The sequence below is a fragment of the Hemitrygon akajei genome, chromosome 25 (assembly GCF_048418815.1).
Source record: "Hemitrygon akajei chromosome 25, sHemAka1.3, whole genome shotgun sequence".
In the NCBI taxonomy this organism is placed as follows: domain Eukaryota; kingdom Metazoa; phylum Chordata; class Chondrichthyes; order Myliobatiformes; family Dasyatidae; genus Hemitrygon; species Hemitrygon akajei.
Window position 1 is genome coordinate 43,459,664 of NC_133148.1, and position 19,748 is coordinate 43,479,411.

General features: G+C 42.7%; 1 protein-coding gene across 1 annotated transcript; it reads left to right on the plus strand.

Moving 5' to 3' along the window:
- Positions 1 to 555: 555 nt before the first annotated feature.
- Positions 556 to 19,191, plus strand: LOC140716278 (galectin-7-like). The gene is made up of 8 exons (XM_073028886.1): positions 556 to 659; positions 5,603 to 5,691; positions 7,263 to 7,338; positions 7,431 to 7,519; positions 9,724 to 9,931; positions 10,073 to 10,196; positions 18,260 to 18,323; positions 18,739 to 19,191. Exons 1-7 carry the CDS (start codon positions 630 to 632, stop codon positions 18,277 to 18,279), a joined length of 636 nt encoding a protein of 211 aa, XP_072884987.1. The 5' UTR covers positions 556 to 629; the 3' UTR covers positions 18,280 to 18,323; positions 18,739 to 19,191.
- The last annotated feature ends 557 nt before the right edge of the window (positions 19,192 to 19,748 follow it).

Here is a 19,748-nt window from a genome sequence, read left to right on the forward strand (position 1 = left end):
TGGCCCTGTGGCTCAGAAGGGTAGGGAACTGAAGAGAATGGGAGCAGTAAATGTCTTATGGTCTAAGTAGATGAGAGGGAGAGGGAGAGGGAGATGTAATCCTGATCCACTTTAATGATACACTTTGCTTAACGATACAGCAAGGCAAACTCCTTCTTTCCTTCTATTACTCCTTGGGAGTAATGTCTCGGGGACAAAGCAAAGGTTAGGGTTCATCCTTGCAACAAAAGGAATCCCCGCGCTCCCTTACAGAGAATGGTTAGGAAGCCTTTCACGCATGGATGCTGCCCTGCTTGATTGAGCAATTTCTTGGATCTTGGGTGTCAAAAGCTAATGGGTTAAGTGGTAATAAACGAGAACTATCAGCCTTGTAGCTGATTACTTTCGTGGAACAATAAATGTTTATATTCACAAAGTAAGTGGTTTCTGAAGCACTGAGGTGAGGCTGGGAACAGTTGGGTGGGTGTTACTTTGATGAACCGCAACCAATAGGCTTTCGTCTTTGGGTTGACGCAGAGGTTGTCTCATTCTATTTATTTCTCGCTGTTAGTTTGCTAATCTCAATAACTCAGGATCTCACTCAGTTTCTGTCCCAGTGTCCGGAGCAGAGCTACCTGAGAACCAGCAAGATGATGGAACAACAGCCGATCTACAACCCGGTAGGACCCAGAAGACCCGCCCGATTAGACCGGTAGCGGGTCCTCGTCCGCTCCTTCACTATTTTGTCGTTTTTCCAGACAATATCTGCTTGTTTCTCTCATTCTTGACCTTGTTTCGGGGGGGGGGGGGGGGATTGAGCCAATGATCAGGGGGTGGTGGTGACAATGTGGGAAGAGCTTTTGGTGAGAGGTTGCAGATAACGGGAGAGAGTCCCCAAGAGAGGGACTGGAGGAGGGAAAGGGACTGGGAGGGAGGGAGAATGAGGTTTTAGGGTTAGAGGAACCAAAAGGGTGAGGCAGAGGGATAGAGACAGAGACAGGGTCGTACAGGCTGGGAAGAGTGGAGAAAGTGAGGAAGAGTAAGACAAGCTGAGAGAAAAGGAGAAGGAGAGGGATTGGGGGAGTGAAGTGGACTCGGGGAGTAAGGGCAAATGCAAGGAGACAGTACACTGTTAAGGGCAAGGTGCTGCAGAGCAGAGAGATCTTGCCATCAAAATTCATAGCATGTTGAAGATGGCTACACAGGTTGACGAGGTGGTTAAGAAGGCTTAAGGAATGGCTGTTTTTATTTGTCCAAGCACTGAATTCAAAAGTTAGGAGGTTGTATGCAACTTTATAAAACTCAAGTTAGGCCACATCTGGAGCATTAGACCATAAGACATAGGAGCAGAATTAGACCATTCAGCCCATCGAGTCTAGTCCTCCATTCCATCATGGCTGATCGTGGATCCCACTCAACTCCATATACCTGCCTTCTCGCCATGTCCTTTGACATCCTGATTGATCAGGAAACGATCAACTTCTGCCTTAAATATACCCACTGAGATGGTCTCCACCACAGTCTGCGGCAGAGCACGCCACAGATTCACTACTCTCTGGCTAAAAAAATTCCTCCTTACCTCTGTTTTAAAGAGTCACCCCTCAATTTTGAGGCTGTACCCTCTAGCTTTGGATACCTCTACCATAGGAAACATCCTTTCAACATTCAGGAGGTTTCAATGAGATTCTCCTGCATTCGAGTGAATACAGCCCCAAAGCTGCCAAACGCTCCTCATATGACAACCCTTTCATTCCTGGAATCATCCTCGTGAAACTCCTCTGAACTCTTTCCAATGACAACACATCCTTTCTGAGTTATGGGACCCAATACAGTTGACAATACTCCAAGTGCAGCCTGACTAGTATCTTATAAAAGCTCAGCATTATTTCCTAGTTTTTATATTCCATTCCCTTTGAAATGAATGCCAACATAGCATTTGCTTTCTTTACCACTGATGCAACTGATATATTAACCTTCTGGGAGACTTGCATGAGGACTCCTGAGACCATCTGCATCTCTGATATCTGAACCTTCTCTCCATTTAGATAATAGTCTGCACTATTGTTCCTTTTACCAAAATGCATGATCATATATTTCTAAAAATAGAGTTCAAGTTGCCCCACTACAGAAAGGATGTTGAGTCTTCGGAGAGGCTCTAGAAGAAGTTCGCTTTTTCTGGTTTAGAGGGCATGAGACACCGGATAATCTCGGGTTGTTTACATTGGAGCGGTGGAGGCTGAAAGGAGATCTGATAGAGGTTTACAAGGTTATGAGAGATGTAGAAAGTGGACAGAGAGTAGCTGTTTCCCAGGGTTATAATGTCTAATCCCAGAGAGCATGCATTGAAGGTGAGAGGGGATATGTTCGAGGGGAGGTGTAAGGTTTAAGTTTTTTACTCAGAGAGTTGTGGATGCCTGGAGTGCGCTGCCTGGTATGGTGGTTTGTTACTTCTATTTAAACATTCCATGGGTTAACAGTAAAGAATCATCTTCTGGAGGAATTAGAGAACTTTTGTTTACAGAAATAAACAAACCCATCCAAGTCTCTATCAGTCACTCTGTGGGTTTACGAACACGAGTAGACCTCCTAAGCGGTACACACGGATTTTATGTTTCCTTGTTATTATTTACGTGTTTTGTCTCATCTGCATCTGCTACGTAAATCTCTGAAGAATCACATCTTCTTTTCCTTAAAAAGAAAAACAAATAACAACATTGACCAATAAACAAATCTATATCAGCTAACTGAAACTCTGAAGTTGGCTCTTCGCTATCTGTGCCATGACTCTTCTTGTGCTGCTTCTTTTCTGCTTTAAGCTTTTCTTCATGTATCTCAACTAAACTTTTTGGTATACTCTCACATGTCTCCTGGTTAGAATCTGGAATTTCAGGTAAGCAGTTCACACTATCCTCCTCAGCAATCTGCTTCCCTGTTTCTGTTTGGACTGTATCTTTCCTAATTTCTTCCGCTTCCATTTGTAATGAAATACGAATCTTCTTTTCATCTAATTCATTCATTAACTGTGTAATCTCTTTTTTATGCTGAGACTTCATCATTTCAATAAAACTTCTCAATTCCGTTAATTGTGCTTTCACTTCTTGCTGATACTGTGCCCATTGTGAGCGTTCTTGCTCTGGACAGTGATTCTCTCAGTGTCTCTTTCATTATCGCTTGCATTGAAGCAATTTCTTCCTGTCATTGCTTTTCCACGTCAATTACCTCCTGTTTGGTCGTCTCAGACACTGCAGCTACTGCTTTTATATTCTCCATGTCAGCATTTTCATAAAGCACATCTATATAAAATTCCTTACGTTCATTTTCAATCACTGCATTACTTGTTTCATTTTATTTTCCTTCTTTCTACTTCTACAACAGCGTGAAAAATGATTAATCTTACCACAGTTGCAACAAAGTTTGCCATATGCCAAACACTGATTTGGACGGTGTTCCCACGCACAGCGATCACATTACTTTTGTTTCAAATGTCGATGTATTATTTTACCTCTTGATAAATTCGCACTTTTTTACAGTGTTTACATTGCAGTTTTCAACACAAAGCTCTTCAGTCTGCGACATTTCGGTCTCAGAATCTTTGCAGAGCACGAAAGCTTTTTCAAAACAGTGGAACAGAGAGATCTAGGAATAACAGTACATAGTTCCCTGAAGGTGGAGTCTCATGTAGATAGGGTGGTGAAGAAGGCTTTTGGAACGCTGGCCTTTATAAATCAGAGCATTGAGTACAGAAGTTGGGATGTAATGTTAAAATTGTACAAGGCATTGGTAAGGCCAAATTTGGAATATTGTGTACAGTTCTGGTCACCGAATTATAGGAAAGATATCAATAAATTAGAGAGAGTGCAGAGACGATTTACTAGGATGTTACCTGGGTTTCAGCACTTAAGTTACAGAGAAAGGTTGAACAAGTTAGGTCTCTATTCATTGGAGCGTAGAAGGTTGAGGGGGGATTTGATCGAGGTATTTAAAATGTTGAGAGGGATAGATAGAGTTGACGTGAATAGGCTGTTTCCATTGAGAGTAGGGGAGATTCAAACGAGAGGACATGATTTGAGAGTTAGGGGGCAAAAGTTTAAGGGAAACACGAGGGGGTATTTCTTTACTCAGAGAGTGATAGCTGTGTGGAATGAGCTTCCTGTAGAAGTAGTAGAGGCCAGTTCAGTTGTGTCATTTAAGGTAAAATTGGATAGGTATATGGATAGGAAAGGAGTGGAGGGTTATGGGCTGAGTGCGGGTAGGTGGGACTAGGTGAGATTAAGAGTTCCGCACGGACTAGGAGGGCCGGAATGGCCTGTTTCCGTGCTGTGATTGTTATATGGTTATATGGTTATAAAATTTAAATCTTGCTCACACAGAAGCCTTTCTCTCAGAGCATTATCTCGAATGCCACAAACCAGTCTATCTTTAATAAGGGTGTCTGTGAGCAATCCAAACTCACATGTTCTACTATGCTTTCTTAACTCAGTGATTCTTAACACACTGATCAATTGTTTCAGAAGCCCTCTGCGCACATGTGAAGAATTTATACTGCTCATAGGTTAAATTACGCTTAGGTATACAAAATAGTTCAAATCTGTCCATTATCGACTTTAAATTGAAATTATCTCCATCTTCAAAGACAAAACTATTGTATACTTCTACCATGTCATTTCCGATTACACGGAGCAGGATTGCAGCTTTGGTTTTGTCCGCTTTTCTGTCAACTCCGATCGCCGGTAAATATATCTCAAACTGTTGCTTGGATATCCTCCAATTCTCAGCTACATTCCCAGTCAGCTGCAGTTTTTGTGGGGGTAGTAAACCTTCCATTTCACCGATTACCGTTTGAACTTGTTTCTTCTTTATTTTCGATTATCTTTGATTCTCAATTCTCTCGTAATACTCTTCCAAAAGCACTTCTGACACCATGTTATGTTCACATTCAGTGGGTTAATAGTAAGGAATCATATTCTGGAAGAATTAGAGAACTTTTGTTTACAGAAATAAACAAACACATCTTAACCCCGCCACATGCTGATACACTCTGGCAAACCCCACGCATGCTCAGTGTTCTCCAATCAGGTGATATCACCACAGTGGTAGAGGCAAATACATTGGGGGCTTTTAAGAGATAGGCACATGGATGTAAGGAAGATGGAGGGATATGGACATGGTTTAGGTAGGAAGCGATTAGTGTTTGGGTGTTTTAGATTTGCTTTTCTGCTGGTTTGGCACAATATCAGAATGACAAGTTCTTGTGCTGTACTGTTCTAGGTTCAAATATACTCAATGATTTGGCCTCCATAGCTGTCTGTGCTAATGAATTCCACAGATTCATCAATCTCTGGCTAAAGAAATTCCCCCTCATCTCTCTAATTCTTATATTGAATGTTGTTTTAATCTACTTGCTCATGGTAATGAGTAACCAAAGTTTTGAAGTCACAACCACCCTTTTCTCCAGTTGTTTATTGAGGATGTTTTGTTGGCAAAGAGATTGCCATCAGTTGCAAATGTTCTTTGGAGGAACTTTGGAAATGGTATGTTTGAGAAGGAGGATAATGTTCACATGACAACCACAGAATCAAGAGTGTCCTTTGAGTATTCTAAGCATATTTATTCCTTCTTTCAGAGTATCCCCTTCAGAGGAAGTATAGTTAATGGACTTCAAGATGGAAAGCTGATTATAATTCAAGGACAGGTGCCAGAACATGCAAGGAGGTAAGACATCTAGTTCTTTGACAGTCCAGGCTTAAACAATTATGAGCTTTTACACCATACAAGTTCAGGCCAGACAAAGGAACAGAATCTGTCCATTCAGCCCATCAAGTCTGGTCCACCATTTGGTCATATTTTCTCCATTATTTGGTTTTTATATGTTGGAATATATTAAATTTCTAAAACATATTGTAGGTTGATTTGAAATGAATGAATCAATCAATCAATCAATCCGTATCACACAGTGATAGCTGTGTGGAATGAGCTTCCTGTAGAAGTAGTAGAGGCCAGTTCAGTTGTGTCATTTAAGGTAAAATTGGATAGGTATATGGATAGGAAAGGAGTGGAGGGTTATGGGCTGAGTGCGGGTAGGTGGGACTAGGTGAGATTAAGAGTTCCGCACGGACTAGGAGGGCCGGAATGGCCTGTTTCCGTGCTGTGATTGTTATATGGTTATATGGTTATAAAATTTAAATCTTGCTCACACAGAAGCCTTTCTCTCAGAGCATTATCTCGAATGCCACAAACCAGTCTATCTTTAATAAGGGTGTCTGTGAGCAATCCAAACTCACATGTTCTACTATGCTTTCTTAACTCAGTGATTCTTAACACACTGATCAATTGTTTCAGAAGCCCTCTGCGCACATGTGAAGAATTTATACTGCTCATAGGTTAAATTACGCTTAGGTATACAAAATAGTTCAAATCTGTCCATTATCGACTTTAAATTGAAATTATCTCCATCTTCAAAGACAAAACTATTGTATACTTCTACCATGTCATTTCCGATTACACGGAGCAGGATTGCAGCTTTGGTTTTGTCCGCTTTTCTGTCAACTCCGATCGCCGGTAAATATATCTCAAACTGTTGCTTGGATATCCTCCAATTCTCAGCTACATTCCCAGTCAGCTGCAGTTTTTGTGGGGGTAGTAAACCTTCCATTTCACCGATTACCGTTTGAACTTGTTTCTTCTTTATTTTCGATTATCTTTGATTCTCAATTCTCTCGTAATACTCTTCCAAAAGCACTTCTGACACCATGTTATGTTCACATTCAGTGGGTTAATAGTAAGGAATCATATTCTGGAAGAATTAGAGAACTTTTGTTTACAGAAATAAACAAACACATCTTAACCCCGCCACATGCTGATACACTCTGGCAAACCCCACGCATGCTCAGTGTTCTCCAATCAGGTGATATCACCACAGTGGTAGAGGCAAATACATTGGGGGCTTTTAAGAGATAGGCACATGGATGTAAGGAAGATGGAGGGATATGGACATGGTTTAGGTAGGAAGCGATTAGTGTTTGGGTGTTTTAGATTTGCTTTTCTGCTGGTTTGGCACAATATCAGAATGACAAGTTCTTGTGCTGTACTGTTCTAGGTTCAAATATACTCAATGATTTGGCCTCCATAGCTGTCTGTGCTAATGAATTCCACAGATTCATCAATCTCTGGCTAAAGAAATTCCCCCTCATCTCTCTAATTCTTATATTGAATGTTGTTTTAATCTACTTGCTCATGGTAATGAGTAACCAAAGTTTTGAAGTCACAACCACCCTTTTCTCCAGTTGTTTATTGAGGATGTTTTGTTGGCAAAGAGATTGCCATCAGTTGCAAATGTTCTTTGGAGGAACTTTGGAAATGGTATGTTTGAGAAGGAGGATAATGTTCACATGACAACCACAGAATCAAGAGTGTCCTTTGAGTATTCTAAGCATATTTATTCCTTCTTTCAGAGTATCCCCTTCAGAGGAAGTATAGTTAATGGACTTCAAGATGGAAAGCTGATTATAATTCAAGGACAGGTGCCAGAACATGCAAGGAGGTAAGACATCTAGTTCTTTGACAGTCCAGGCTTAAACAATTATGAGCTTTTACACCATACAAGTTCAGGCCAGACAAAGGAACAGAATCTGTCCATTCAGCCCATCAAGTCTGGTCCACCATTTGGTCATATTTTCTCCATTATTTGGTTTTTATATGTTGGAATATATTAAATTTCTAAAACATATTGTAGGTTGATTTGAAATGAATGAATCAATCAATCAATCAATCCGTATTTGATTGGAACATTAACTTTATTTTTCCTCTCCACAGATGCTGAATAATCTGTTGAGTGTTTGTTTATGTTTCAGATTTAAGGAATCTGCAAGCTTTCTTTTGCTTTCCTAAGCTTTCTCCTACATCCATTCCAATCCCTATACTTCCTGACCCACCAGATGTTTGTTATTAAACACAACATCAAAACTGACCTGAGTGCTGAGCCGAGATCAAAACACTGCAGATGCTGGAAACCTGTAAATACAGAGAATGCTGAAAACCCTCATCAGGTTTGGCAGCATCTGTGGAGACAGAAACAAAGTTGATGTATCAGGTCAATGAGCTTCCTTAGGAGAGCAGACAACTCAGTTTTTAAGTTACAAATATAAGAAATTTTTATTTTTTTTATATAGGCATCCGTTAGTCTCATGAGACCATGGATTTGCGCCTTGGAAGGTTTCCAGGGTGCAGGCCTGGGCAGGGTTGTATGGGAGACCGGCAGTTGCCCAAGCTGCAGGCCTTCCCCTCTCCACGCCACCAATGTTGTCCAAGGGAAGGGCACTAGGACCCACGCAGCTTGGCACTGGTGTCATTGCAGAGCAATGTGTTGTTAAGTGCCTTGCTCAAGGACACAAACACGCTGCCTCAGCTGAGGCTTGAACCAGTGACCTGCAGGTTACTAGTCCGATGCCTTGTCCACTAGGACACGCGCCAACACAAATATAAGAAAGATATCTACCTTAATACAAAAGCCTGTAAGTATGTACCACCAGACTCAAGGACAGCTTCAATCCCACTGTTAACTCACTCTTGTATGATAAGGTGGATGCTTGATCTGACAATCTACCTCGTAAAGATTGTGCACTTTATTGTTTACTTGCTTTGGATTTTCTCTGTAGCTTTTGATCATTTAGTCTGCATCGTTATCGTTTGGCCTTGTTCTAGCTCAATGCATTGTGTAATGATCTGATCTGTATGAACAGTATACAAGATAAGCTATTCATTGTGTTCCACTACATGGAGAGTACATTGACTGGCTGTATGGAAACACCAATGCCCTTGAACGGAAAATCTTACAAAAGGTAGTGGATACTGCTCAGCCCATCATGGATGAAGCTCCCCCCTCTGTACACTCACACACATTGAGCACATCTATAAGGAGCATTAACACAGGAAAGCAGCATCCATTATCATGGACCCCTACCAGCCAGGCCATGCTCGCTTCTCACTGCTGCCATCAGGAAGAAGGTACGGCAGCCTCAAACTCACGCCATCAGTTCAGCAACAGTTATTATCCTTCAGCCATCAGGCTTTTGATCCAGAGGGGTAACTTCACTCATCACATCACTGAGATGTTCTCATAACCGATGGACTTCCTTTCATTTCACACAAACTCATTTTATGGACTTATGGACTCACTTTCCCATAGACTGTGGTATCCTCCACCATTGTGTCTGTGTTTCACTTTCAAGGACTCTTCACTTCATCTCATGTTCTCAATACTTAATTACTTACTTACTTACTTACTTATCTATCTATCTATTTATTTGTGTCTGTGTGTGTGTGTGTGTGTGTGTGTGTGTGTGTGTGTGTGTGTGCGCACAGTTTCTTGTCTTTTGCACACTGGCTGAATGCCCAGTTGGTGCAGTCTTTCATTGATTTTATTATGGTTATTATTCTATTAAGGATTTTTTGAGATTGCTTGCAAGAAAGTGAACCTCAGATATATATATATATCTGGTGACATATATCTACTTTCATTAAAAACTTTACTTAGAATTTTGAACTTCGAACAAGTGACAATAATAAGCCAATAGCAATAGTGCACATCAAGATTTTTAAGTCCACAGATATTCCTTTCAAATTTTCACAATAGCTTTCAGTTAAGACCATGTTTCTGTCATGACTGGTTCACTGGCTACTCCGGTGACACAGACTGTTGGAGGTTTACAGACAAAAGAAGCTCACTGTCTGAATTTTGTTCTGAAGGTTTGCCGTGAATTTCATGTGTGGCTCCAGCGAGAAGCCAACATCTGATATTGCCTTTCACTTCAACATGCGCTATGATCAATCTGCTGTGGTCTGCAATACGCTGCAGTGTGAAAGCTGGGGATGTGAAGAGAGGAAAGAGGAGATTCCCATCAAAGTCGGGGTGTACTTTGAGCTGATGTTTAAAACACAGAATCATGGTTTCCAGGTATGAGGATTGGCCTCAGTTACAATTACAGAATAATCAGTGTTAATGGTCGGCACGGGCTCAATGGGCCAAAGGGCCTGTTTCCATGCTGTTCAACTCTATGATTTGAGATGTTGTAAGTAACCTTCCTATCTTCCACAGGTTTCTGTGAATGGACAACACTTATTGGATTACAACCACAGGCTGCCCCTGATTAGAGTGGACACCCTGTCGATTTGGGGAGATGTTCATGTGAAAACCATCACATTTAAAAACGCAAATGAAGGTAGCACGCAGCTGCTTGCTTGTTAAGAGTTTCTTAAATGTCTGTAACGTATCAGACTTGAGCACCAACCTCGGCAGCGTGTTCCATACACCCACCACTCTCTGTGTAGGAAAAATACTGTTATTACTCCAGTAACCCAGAGGTCTGTGCAAAATATCCTAAATTCAAAACCCACAATAACGACTGTGGAGTTGACTATATCATGCAGGTTTAGAACAAGGTCCTGTCACTAATAGTTCCCATGAAATTGGGGTCTGGTAAACCAGATTTTTATCACAACGTCCTTCAGGGAAAAGGTTCTGAAGGAGACTGCAGTATCTTTAGGGGTGGGAATGAACACTTTTTTCTAGCAATCCCCACTCCTGTAAATTAGTTTGAAACACCTTGCCCTTCTCCATCCCAATCTTCATTAAACCCTCTGAGATTTCTGCTCTCCTTGTGTGGATATCTCCAGCCAAACCCCACCAGCTCTTGCCCCTTTCTTGAAAAAGCTGAGCTCTTTGACTGGCCCCAACATGCCCTTCATTGTTGATAATTGCCTGTGTGATGGACACCATGTAAAAGCAAGCAGGGCTTGCTGTAGTGATGGGTTTTGCTCCTGGTTTCCACCAGTCTGTCACTGACTCTCTTTCTGTTTTAGGTCACTCCAGCGTATCCTCCTCCTGTTGTTGTTTTACCTTGTTCTGTAAAATACCTTCTGCCGAGCGTTAGCTGCATTCTTCTTTGTTGTTGACAATAGGTTAGCTCATTTTCCATGGTGAGATATCTGCCTCTCTTGATGTCCTATCATTATTATTATTCATTGAAATGATGTGGGCATCACAGCTCAGTGTTGTAGTCACAATGGAAGAACTTGGCCAAGGACACTCCAACTTCCTGAGCACCAGCATTAAATATTATTGCCAGAAACACAAGAGATTCTGCAGTTGCTGGAAATCCAGAGTAACACACACAGAATGTTAGTGAAAGCTCAGCAGGTCAGGAAGTATCTATGGAGAGGAATAACAGTCAACATTTTTGGCTGAGAAAAGAAAATGACAAATGACAGGGTGGGAAGATGCCTTGAGAGTCAGTAGACATGTGTGTTAACATTGCCAGATATTTTCCCCTTTTTTTATTTCACTACCTACCTGGCTCCCACTCAGCTTCTTCCAATTCTTATCCTCTGCCTTCCTCAGCCCACCTTGCTACACCTTGCCCAAGGGTGACCTGCAGGCTAGCGGAGGGAAGGAACACCTTAGCCCTCCTTTGGTAGAGACGTATCTCCACCCAGTCACCAGGGCCCTCACTCAGCCTCTCCCAATTCCTGCCTTTTGCCTGTCCCAGCCCACCTGTTTCTGCAGGGGGATTCTGCAGAGTTTTATTTAGAGTTGTAGAACACAGAAGCTGTCTCTTTTGTACAGGTCCACTTTAAATTCTTAATGTACAGCAGGATCTTGCAATCATTAAAAATAGGTTTAAATAGGACAGTAGCACCTCTTGTAGACCCTGTGGAGGCTGCTGCAACCAAACACGCTGCCATCTTACTGGAACGGAACCTTTATATTTCTGGCCTCACTTGCACGTGACATAGTTAACAATCCCAAGGTCACAACCCTGGAGATCCTGCCATTTAATTTAGCACCTTACTCCCTGCACTCTGTTCGCAGAACCTTGTCACTCATCCTACCCATGTTATTGGCACCTACATGGACCACGTCCTCTAGCTCTTCATCCTCCCACTTAAGAACACAAAGGACTCGATCTGAGATGTCCTGCACCCTGGCACCAGGGAATCTTTTTTTCTGAGCATAGAACCTTGTTTCTATTCCCCTAACGAATGAATCCCCTATCCCCTAACTAACAAATCCCCTATCACCACAGCTTGCCTCTTCTCCCCCATTACCTTCTGAGTCACAGAGACGTGACTGCTGTGACTTTCCTCTGCTAGGTCATTGCCTCCAACAGAATCCAAAGAGATACACCTGTTGTTGAGGGGTTGGTCATGGGTCTACTCTGAACTTTAACTCCTTTTCCCTTCCTGATTGTCACTCATTTTCCTGGGTTTAACTACATCTCTATATGTCCTGTCTACCATGTCCTCAGCCTCCCAAATGATCCGGAGTTCATCCAGGTCCAGCTCCAACTCCTTACTGCAGATTGTTAGAAGCTGCAGCTGGATGCACTTCCTGCAGTTGTAGTCATCAGGGACTTAAAGCCTTTAAGAGCTAAAAATCTTCACTCTGGAGATGTCTGTCCACTCTGATGATGGCTGCTCCATTTGCCTCTGCCTTACTTTAATTTGTTTTTTTGCAAATCAATCCCAATTGCCAATTGGATGCTAATCAAAGTTCCAAATAACTATAGTGCCTTTAATACTCGATAAATAACCTGAGTGAGTTATGTCCTCTCAAGCTTCTGATCTCTCTATTGCCTATTCTCCTCATCTATCTAGGTCCTTCTGTAACCTGTCCACTTGCCTCTCCACCTACAAATCTGGTAGGAAAGGATTGGATGTGATGGTCAGGGTCAGGTCCAGGGTGTGGTGCCAAGTAGACTGCGAAGCCTGGGCTGTCAGAAGTGCCGGATGTAGGGGCGTTAGCTGCATGGGATTTCAGGAACATTATCCTCTTACCGTGGTGTTGGGTGTCTTGGTGGAAATTCCAATAGATATAGACAAATACAGTACAAGAATAAGCTGTCCTACAATGTTGTGCCAAACCAGCTAAAAAACTGATCAACTATATCCAAACACTGATGCCTCCTACTTACACCATGTCTACATCTCTCAACTTCCTTATATCCATGTGCCTATCCAAAAATCACTTAAAATCCCGTAATGTATTTGCCTCTACCACCATGCCAGGCAATGCATTCCAGGCATCCACAACTCTGAGTAAAACACTTACCCCTCACATCCCCTTTGAACCTACCCCCTTCAACTTCAGTGAATGCCCTCTGGTCTTAAACACTTCAACCTTGGGAAACAGATACCCTCTGTTCACTCTATCGATGCCTCTCATAATCTTGTAAACCTCTCTCAGATCTCCCCTCAGCCTCCGACACTTCAGAGAAAGCAACCCAAGTTTATCCAGACTCTCATGATAGGACATGCCCTCTAAACCAGACAGCTCCCTGGTAAACCTCTTCTGCACCCTCTCCAAAGGCTCAACATCCTTCCTATAGTGGGGTGACCAGAACTGTACATGATACTCCAGGTGTGGCATAACCTGGGTTTTATAAAATTGCAACATAACCTCAACTTCTGAACTCACTGCTTCAACTAATAAAAGCAAGCATTCCATAAACCTTCTTAACCACCTTATCGGCCTGTGTGGCCACTTTCAAGGAGCGATGAACTTTGATCCCAAAATGTGTCTGCTCAGCAACACTGTTCAGGGCCTTTCGCTTAACAGTGTACTGTCTCCTTGCATTTACCCTACCAAGCTGCAACACCTCACATTTATCTGAGTTAAACTCCATCTGCCATTTCTCAGCCCATATCTACAACTGCTCTATATCGTGCTGTATTCTTTGCCAGTCTTCTACATCATCCATAACTCCACCAATCTTGGTATCATCTGCAACTTTACTAACCTACCCATCTACATTTTCATTTATATACATCACAAGCAGCAGAGGCCCTAGTTCAGATCCCTGCAGAAAACCACGATTTACAGACCTACAACTTGAAAAAGTCTCTTAAACTACTACCCTTTGCCTTCTATGTGCAAGCCAGTTCTGAATCCAAACAGCCAATTTGCCACGGATCCTAAGATCTTAATCTTTTGGATTAGCCTCCCATGAGGGACTTTCTCAAATGCCTTCCTAAAATCCATGTGGACAATATTCACTATCCTACCCTCATCAATCTTTCTTGCCACCTTGTCTTAAAACTCAATCAAGTTGTACAACATGACCTGCCACACACAAAGCCATGCTGGCTCTCTATCATTAGGCCATGGGTTTCCAAATGTTCGTATACCCTATCCTGAAGAATTTTCTTCAGCAATTTCTATATAACTGACATGAGACTCACCTGTCTATAGTTTCTAGGATTTTTCCATTTTCCTTTCTTAAACAAAGATACAATATTAGCCACATGCCATTCTTCCAGGATCTTGCCTGTGCCTAGAGAGGACACAAAGAATCTCTCATTGCATCCCTCTGCTTCCTGGTGATGGTATCTGGATATTGTGGGTTTGTTGGAGCGGTATGCCAAATGTAATCCAGGAAAGAAGTACTAACATTTTTAAAAAATTCTCTACAGGGTACATCTCCCCAGTGACTAATCCGGTTAGTGTTTGTTTAGATTTTGTAAAAGTACCTCTTGTTCTCTTCTGCCACAATTGGTGTTATTTCTTTGTTTTGTCTTGACCTGTCTCTTTTAGTTCACATCTTTTCCCACTTCTTATTCCATTCCACACTTCCCACAAACCTTTCCCTAGTTCCCACCCCTTTCCCCTGTTCTCATCCCGCTTTACCCTCTTCCCATCCTGCCTTCCCCTGTTCGCAACCCCTTTCCCCCTTCCCACTACCCTTTCTCCTCTTCCCCTCATACTTTCCCTTTTTCTAATCCCCCTTCTCCTCTTGCCCCTTGCCTTTCCCCTCTTGCCACCCACCCTTTTCCTTTTGCCACTCCTCCACTTCCCCTCTTCCCCCTCCCCCTGCTTTCCTGCTGCTTGGAATAACTTGAATGGCTGCCAATCAACTACTGGCACCGGGCAATGATGTGCGTTGTCTAGAAGGAATACAGACAATACAATGCGAATCTCCACTCTCACCACCTCCATGGTGAGGGTTGGTGAAGCCTTTCTCTTAGTGACGCCTCGAGGAACATGAACAAGGTTTGCAAAGCACAACAGGGCTTTGAGGAACATGGACATGATTTGGAAAACACGACAGGGCCTTGAGGAACACGGCAGGGACTTGAGGAACATGACAGGGCCTTGAGGAACATGACAGGGCCTTGAGGAACATGACAGGGACTTGAGGAACATGTCAGGGCCTTGAGGAACAGGACAGGGCCTTGAGGAACACGACAGGGCCTTGAGGAACACGACAGGGACTTGAGGAACATGCACAGGGATTGGAACACACGACAGGGTCTAGAATAGAATTGAATTGAATTGTCTTTTTTACTTACATCCTTCATATACATTAGGAGTAAAAATTTTTACATTATGTCTCTGTCTAAATGTGCAATGTGCAATTTATAGTAATTTATAGTAAATAGTATGTACAACAGGACAGTCAATATAACATAGAAATACAGTTGTGTAAGGGTGAATTAATCAGTCTGATGGCCTGGTGGAAGAAGCTGTCCCAGAGCCTGCTGGTCCTGGCTTTTATGCTGTAGTATCATTTCCAGAATGTTAGTAGCTGGAACAGTTTGTGGTTGGGGTGATTTGGGTCCCCAATGATCCTTTGGGCCCATTTTACACACCTGTCTTTGTAAATATTCTGAAAGTGGGACGTTCACATTTACAGATGCACTGGGCTGTCCACACCACTCTCCGCAGAGTCCTGCGATTGAGAGAAGTACAATTTGCTTACCAGGCAGTGATGCAGCCAGTCAGGATGCTCTCAATTGTGCCCCTGTAGAAAGTTCTTGGAATTTGGCGGCCCACACCATATTTCTTCAACCATCTCAAATTTGCTTCAAAGAAGCAAATCATCCCACTGATTGAACACTGGAGAGCAGCACCAACATTAGAGGCCATCCCTCAACCAAATGCCTCTCTATACCACCTCCAGTCTCACCTAGACTGCAGCAGCAGGCAAGCCCACGGCTTCAGGCCTAGTCCTCGTGACAACCGAGCCCATACTACTGCCTTGCCAGGTCTGTAGCATCTTACAATAGCAATCACCAACAGGGCTTTACGATTGCAAGAGAAATATCCAAGACAGTCACTCATGGTTACTCTGCATGCTGCCTTTGTCCACCAATTTCGAGTAGTAGGCAGTGACAGGGTCTGCCTCCAGGTCAGCTCCTCTGAACCCAGTCTGGCTCCTCCAAGCTGCCGGATGACTACTGCTTCTCCAACCCACCCACCGACTCCTACAACACCCTGGCCTGCTACTCCGAACAACATGCAGCTCACTAATGGGGAGGGCCTGCTGTACCCATAGTTCTTGAAGTCCAGTATAGTCTTACAATCATAAAATACACATTTAACAAGGAAAAGCACACCTTTGGTTGGCCTCTAATAGGCCACGGCAACACGTTACGGGAAGTTAAAAGACCATTTGACATAGGATCAGGATTAGGCCGCTCGGTCCATCGAGTCAGCTCCACCATTCCAACATGGCTGCTCTATTATTCCTCTCAACTTATTCTCCTGCCTTCTCCCTGTAATCTTTAACGCTCTTACTAATCAAGAACTTATCAGACTCCACTTTAAGTGTACCCAAAGACTTGGTCCAGGGGACCAAAAGAGATACATGCCTGTATTGGCAAGGGGTGAGATATGAAAATCTGGCATCCACATCTTGAAATAATAACTAGTTAAGCAGCTAAAGAACTACAGACAGTTTTGGTCACCTTACAGGAAATACATGAATTCAAGTGTGACTTGGCCTCTGTAGCCATCTGTGGCAATGAAGTTTAATCTCCTTACTTTTCTTGGCATACACCCTATGCACAGTCATCTATTACACAAAAGGAGGCCATCTTGTTAAGTGCAGTGAAGGTCAACCTCTCATTTACATGAATCCATCAACCAATGACAAAAACCCTTCCTGACGAAGGGTCTTGGCCCGAAATGTCGACAGTGCTTCTCCTTATAGATGCTGCTTAGCCTGCTGTGTTCCACCAGCATTTTGTGCATGTTAACCAATGACATTGATCCCCATTACCATGGTTTTGGCTGATGTTTACAATGTACTAGTGTAGTTTGGTAGGTAGAGAAATAGGATGAAACAACCTATACATTAATCCTGTGATGATACAGAGCATGGTGTGAGTGCAGACTTGATACCCTTAGGGGTGGCCATTCCTGTGTTTTCCTCTTTCCTTGATAATCTTCCATCTGAGGATTATCCCACCAAAGTATTTTGGAGAAAAGAGGCCGTGAATTTTGTCATCCTAATCCAGTGAAGATAGAATAGTAGATTAACGTAACACAGATGATCCTCCTGATCACCAGGTATTTTCTGGTTTTTGGGACAAGTTAGTCAAATAGTTTTAGCCATTTATACCTTCTCTATCTCCCCAAGACACATTTACCAACTTTTTACTCCATTTCACGGGAGCGAGAACTTTTATGGGAACGAACAATTGTAATTTGCACACCTTCCAAGGTCCACTCGTGACAAAATTACATTAGTGAGACTGTACATAACCAGATACTGATGATTGTTGATCCACTTACCCCTTCCCTTCACCCCTTTAGACTTTTCTATACTACATCTCATCTTTCAAACTAGATGAAGCGTGGAAAATGAGCTGGACATTTCCCTCCACAGCTGCTGCCTGACCTGCTGTCTAATAAGAGCAGAAGATTTAGGAGCAGAATTAGGCCATGTGACCTACCAAGTCTGCTCCGTCATTTCATCATGGCTGATCTATCTTCCCTCTCAGCCCCAGTCTCCCGCCTTCATGTCATTTCCAATCAATAATCTATCAATCTCTGCTTTAAATATATACAATGACTTGGCCTCCACAGCTGCCAGTGGCAACGAATTCCATAGATTCACCACTCACTGGCTAAGGAAATTCCTCCTTATCTCCATTCTAAATGTACACTCCTCTATTTTGAGGCTGATCCATTCTATTATGGCCTTTCCCCATTTGATAGGTTTCAATGAGGTCACTCCTCATTCTTCTGAATTCAGTGAATATAGGCCCAGTGCCATCAAAGATACTTCACGATAAGCCATTCAAACCTAGAATTGATTTTGTGAACGTCCTTTGAACATTCACCAGTTGCAGTACATCCTTTCTAAGGTGCCCAAAATCTGCTTACAATACTCCAAGTGAGGCCTCACCAGTGCTTTATAAAGTCTCAACATTACATCCTTGCTTTTATATTCTAGTCCTCTTGAAATGAATGCTAACATCGCATTTGTCTTCCTCACCACAGACACAAAAAAAATTGGATAGGTGTATGGACAGGACAGGAATGGAGGATTACGGGCTGAGTGCAGGTCAGTGGGACTAGGTGAGAGTAAGCGTTCGGCACGGACTAGAAGGGCTGAGATGGCCTGTTTCCGTGCTGTAATTGTTATATAGTTATATCTAGGTGCCTCTATTGTGCTCACAGAATCTCATCTCTGTTCCTCTGACTAAGGAATCTCCTATCAACACTGCAGTCCTCTTCACCTCTCTGCTCTTCTGAGCCACAGCACCAGACTCAGTGTGAGGGGGTAGATTGTCCCCCTCAAGAGTATCTAAGGTTATTATTGGGGGGAGCGGCCACAGGTGTTCTCTGTACTGGCTGTGTATTTCCCCCCCTTCCTCCTGACAGTCACCCAGTTACCTGTACTTCATTGAGATTGTTATGTGATATATGTTCCCAGGCTACAATAGTTTGTTTATTGTTCTATCATCTTCTTACCACAGGTCGTTAGAACACCTGCCTGTACCAAAGCTTAGGTTTGAAGGGCAAGTCACTCCTGATGCACAGTTGATAATTTCCTTGCAGCTAATAGCTGGCCTGTGTCACATCTGGGGTAATGACTTGTCTTTACACCTGGTCCATTCACGCCCTCTAGTGGTGCTGAGCAGATGCTTAGTTAACAACAACACACACAAAATGCTGGTGGAACGCAGCATCTATAGGGAGAAGCGATGTCGACGTTTCGGGCCGAGACCCTTACTTGCTGGATGAGGGTATTTCGCCAGAGGCTGAGAACGTCGATTCAACCTTTCGTGTGATGTTTGCGCTGCCAGGCTAAACCAGAGGAATGAATGTGTCCGTAACGCTTCAATGTGAAGAGATTACTAAGAAATTCCTGATTAATAAAATGTTTTATGTCCTTATTGCTGAATGGCTTTTAAACAAATACATGATTGCAAAAAAATCCTGTGTTTTATTTGTTTTTGTTTGCCAAGTGAATGAAATCAACTCAAGTCAGTCAAGAGAACTAAAGCGTGTTGGAAACCTGTGCTTAGGGTGCTGGTCAAGTACGTCTCTTGGTGTTCACAGGAGACTGAGCATGAGAGATTGCAGAGTAGCATGTTACCATATCTTACAGTGACAATGGTCAGCTACTCTGGTGATTTCTGGTGCTGTCAGCCTGGGGAAGCTACTGTCCCATTGCAAAGCGGAGCTCTCTACAATAAGAAGAAATGCCATTCACATCCAGCTGATTTCACATTTCACAGTAGAACTGAGAAATACAATAGAACCAATGACAAACTACACACAAGCATCCAATGTGCAAAGAAGACAAACTATGCAAATTATACATAACTAAATAAATGAGTAAATAAATCATACTGAGAACGAATTGTAGAGTCCTTGAAAGTGACTGAGACAAGAAGAAAGCCTCAATAGGCTCCTCAAGGAGCTGGCTAACAGTATCCACTGTGACATTTCCCCCACAGGTCCTCCAGCACATTCTGTGAAA

Excerpts from the sequence above, each read along its gene's own strand:
- LOC140716278 (XM_073028886.1), top strand. The coding sequence starts at position 630 with ATGATGGAACAACAGCCGATCTACAACCCG. Across the intron at positions 5,692-7,262 it reads GTGCCAGAACATGCAAGGAG|TTGTTTATTGAGGATGTTTT; the intron begins GTAAGACATCTA and ends CCTTTTCTCCAG. Across the intron at positions 9,932-10,072 it reads CACAGAATCATGGTTTCCAG|GTTTCTGTGAATGGACAACA; the intron begins GTATGAGGATTG and ends TATCTTCCACAG.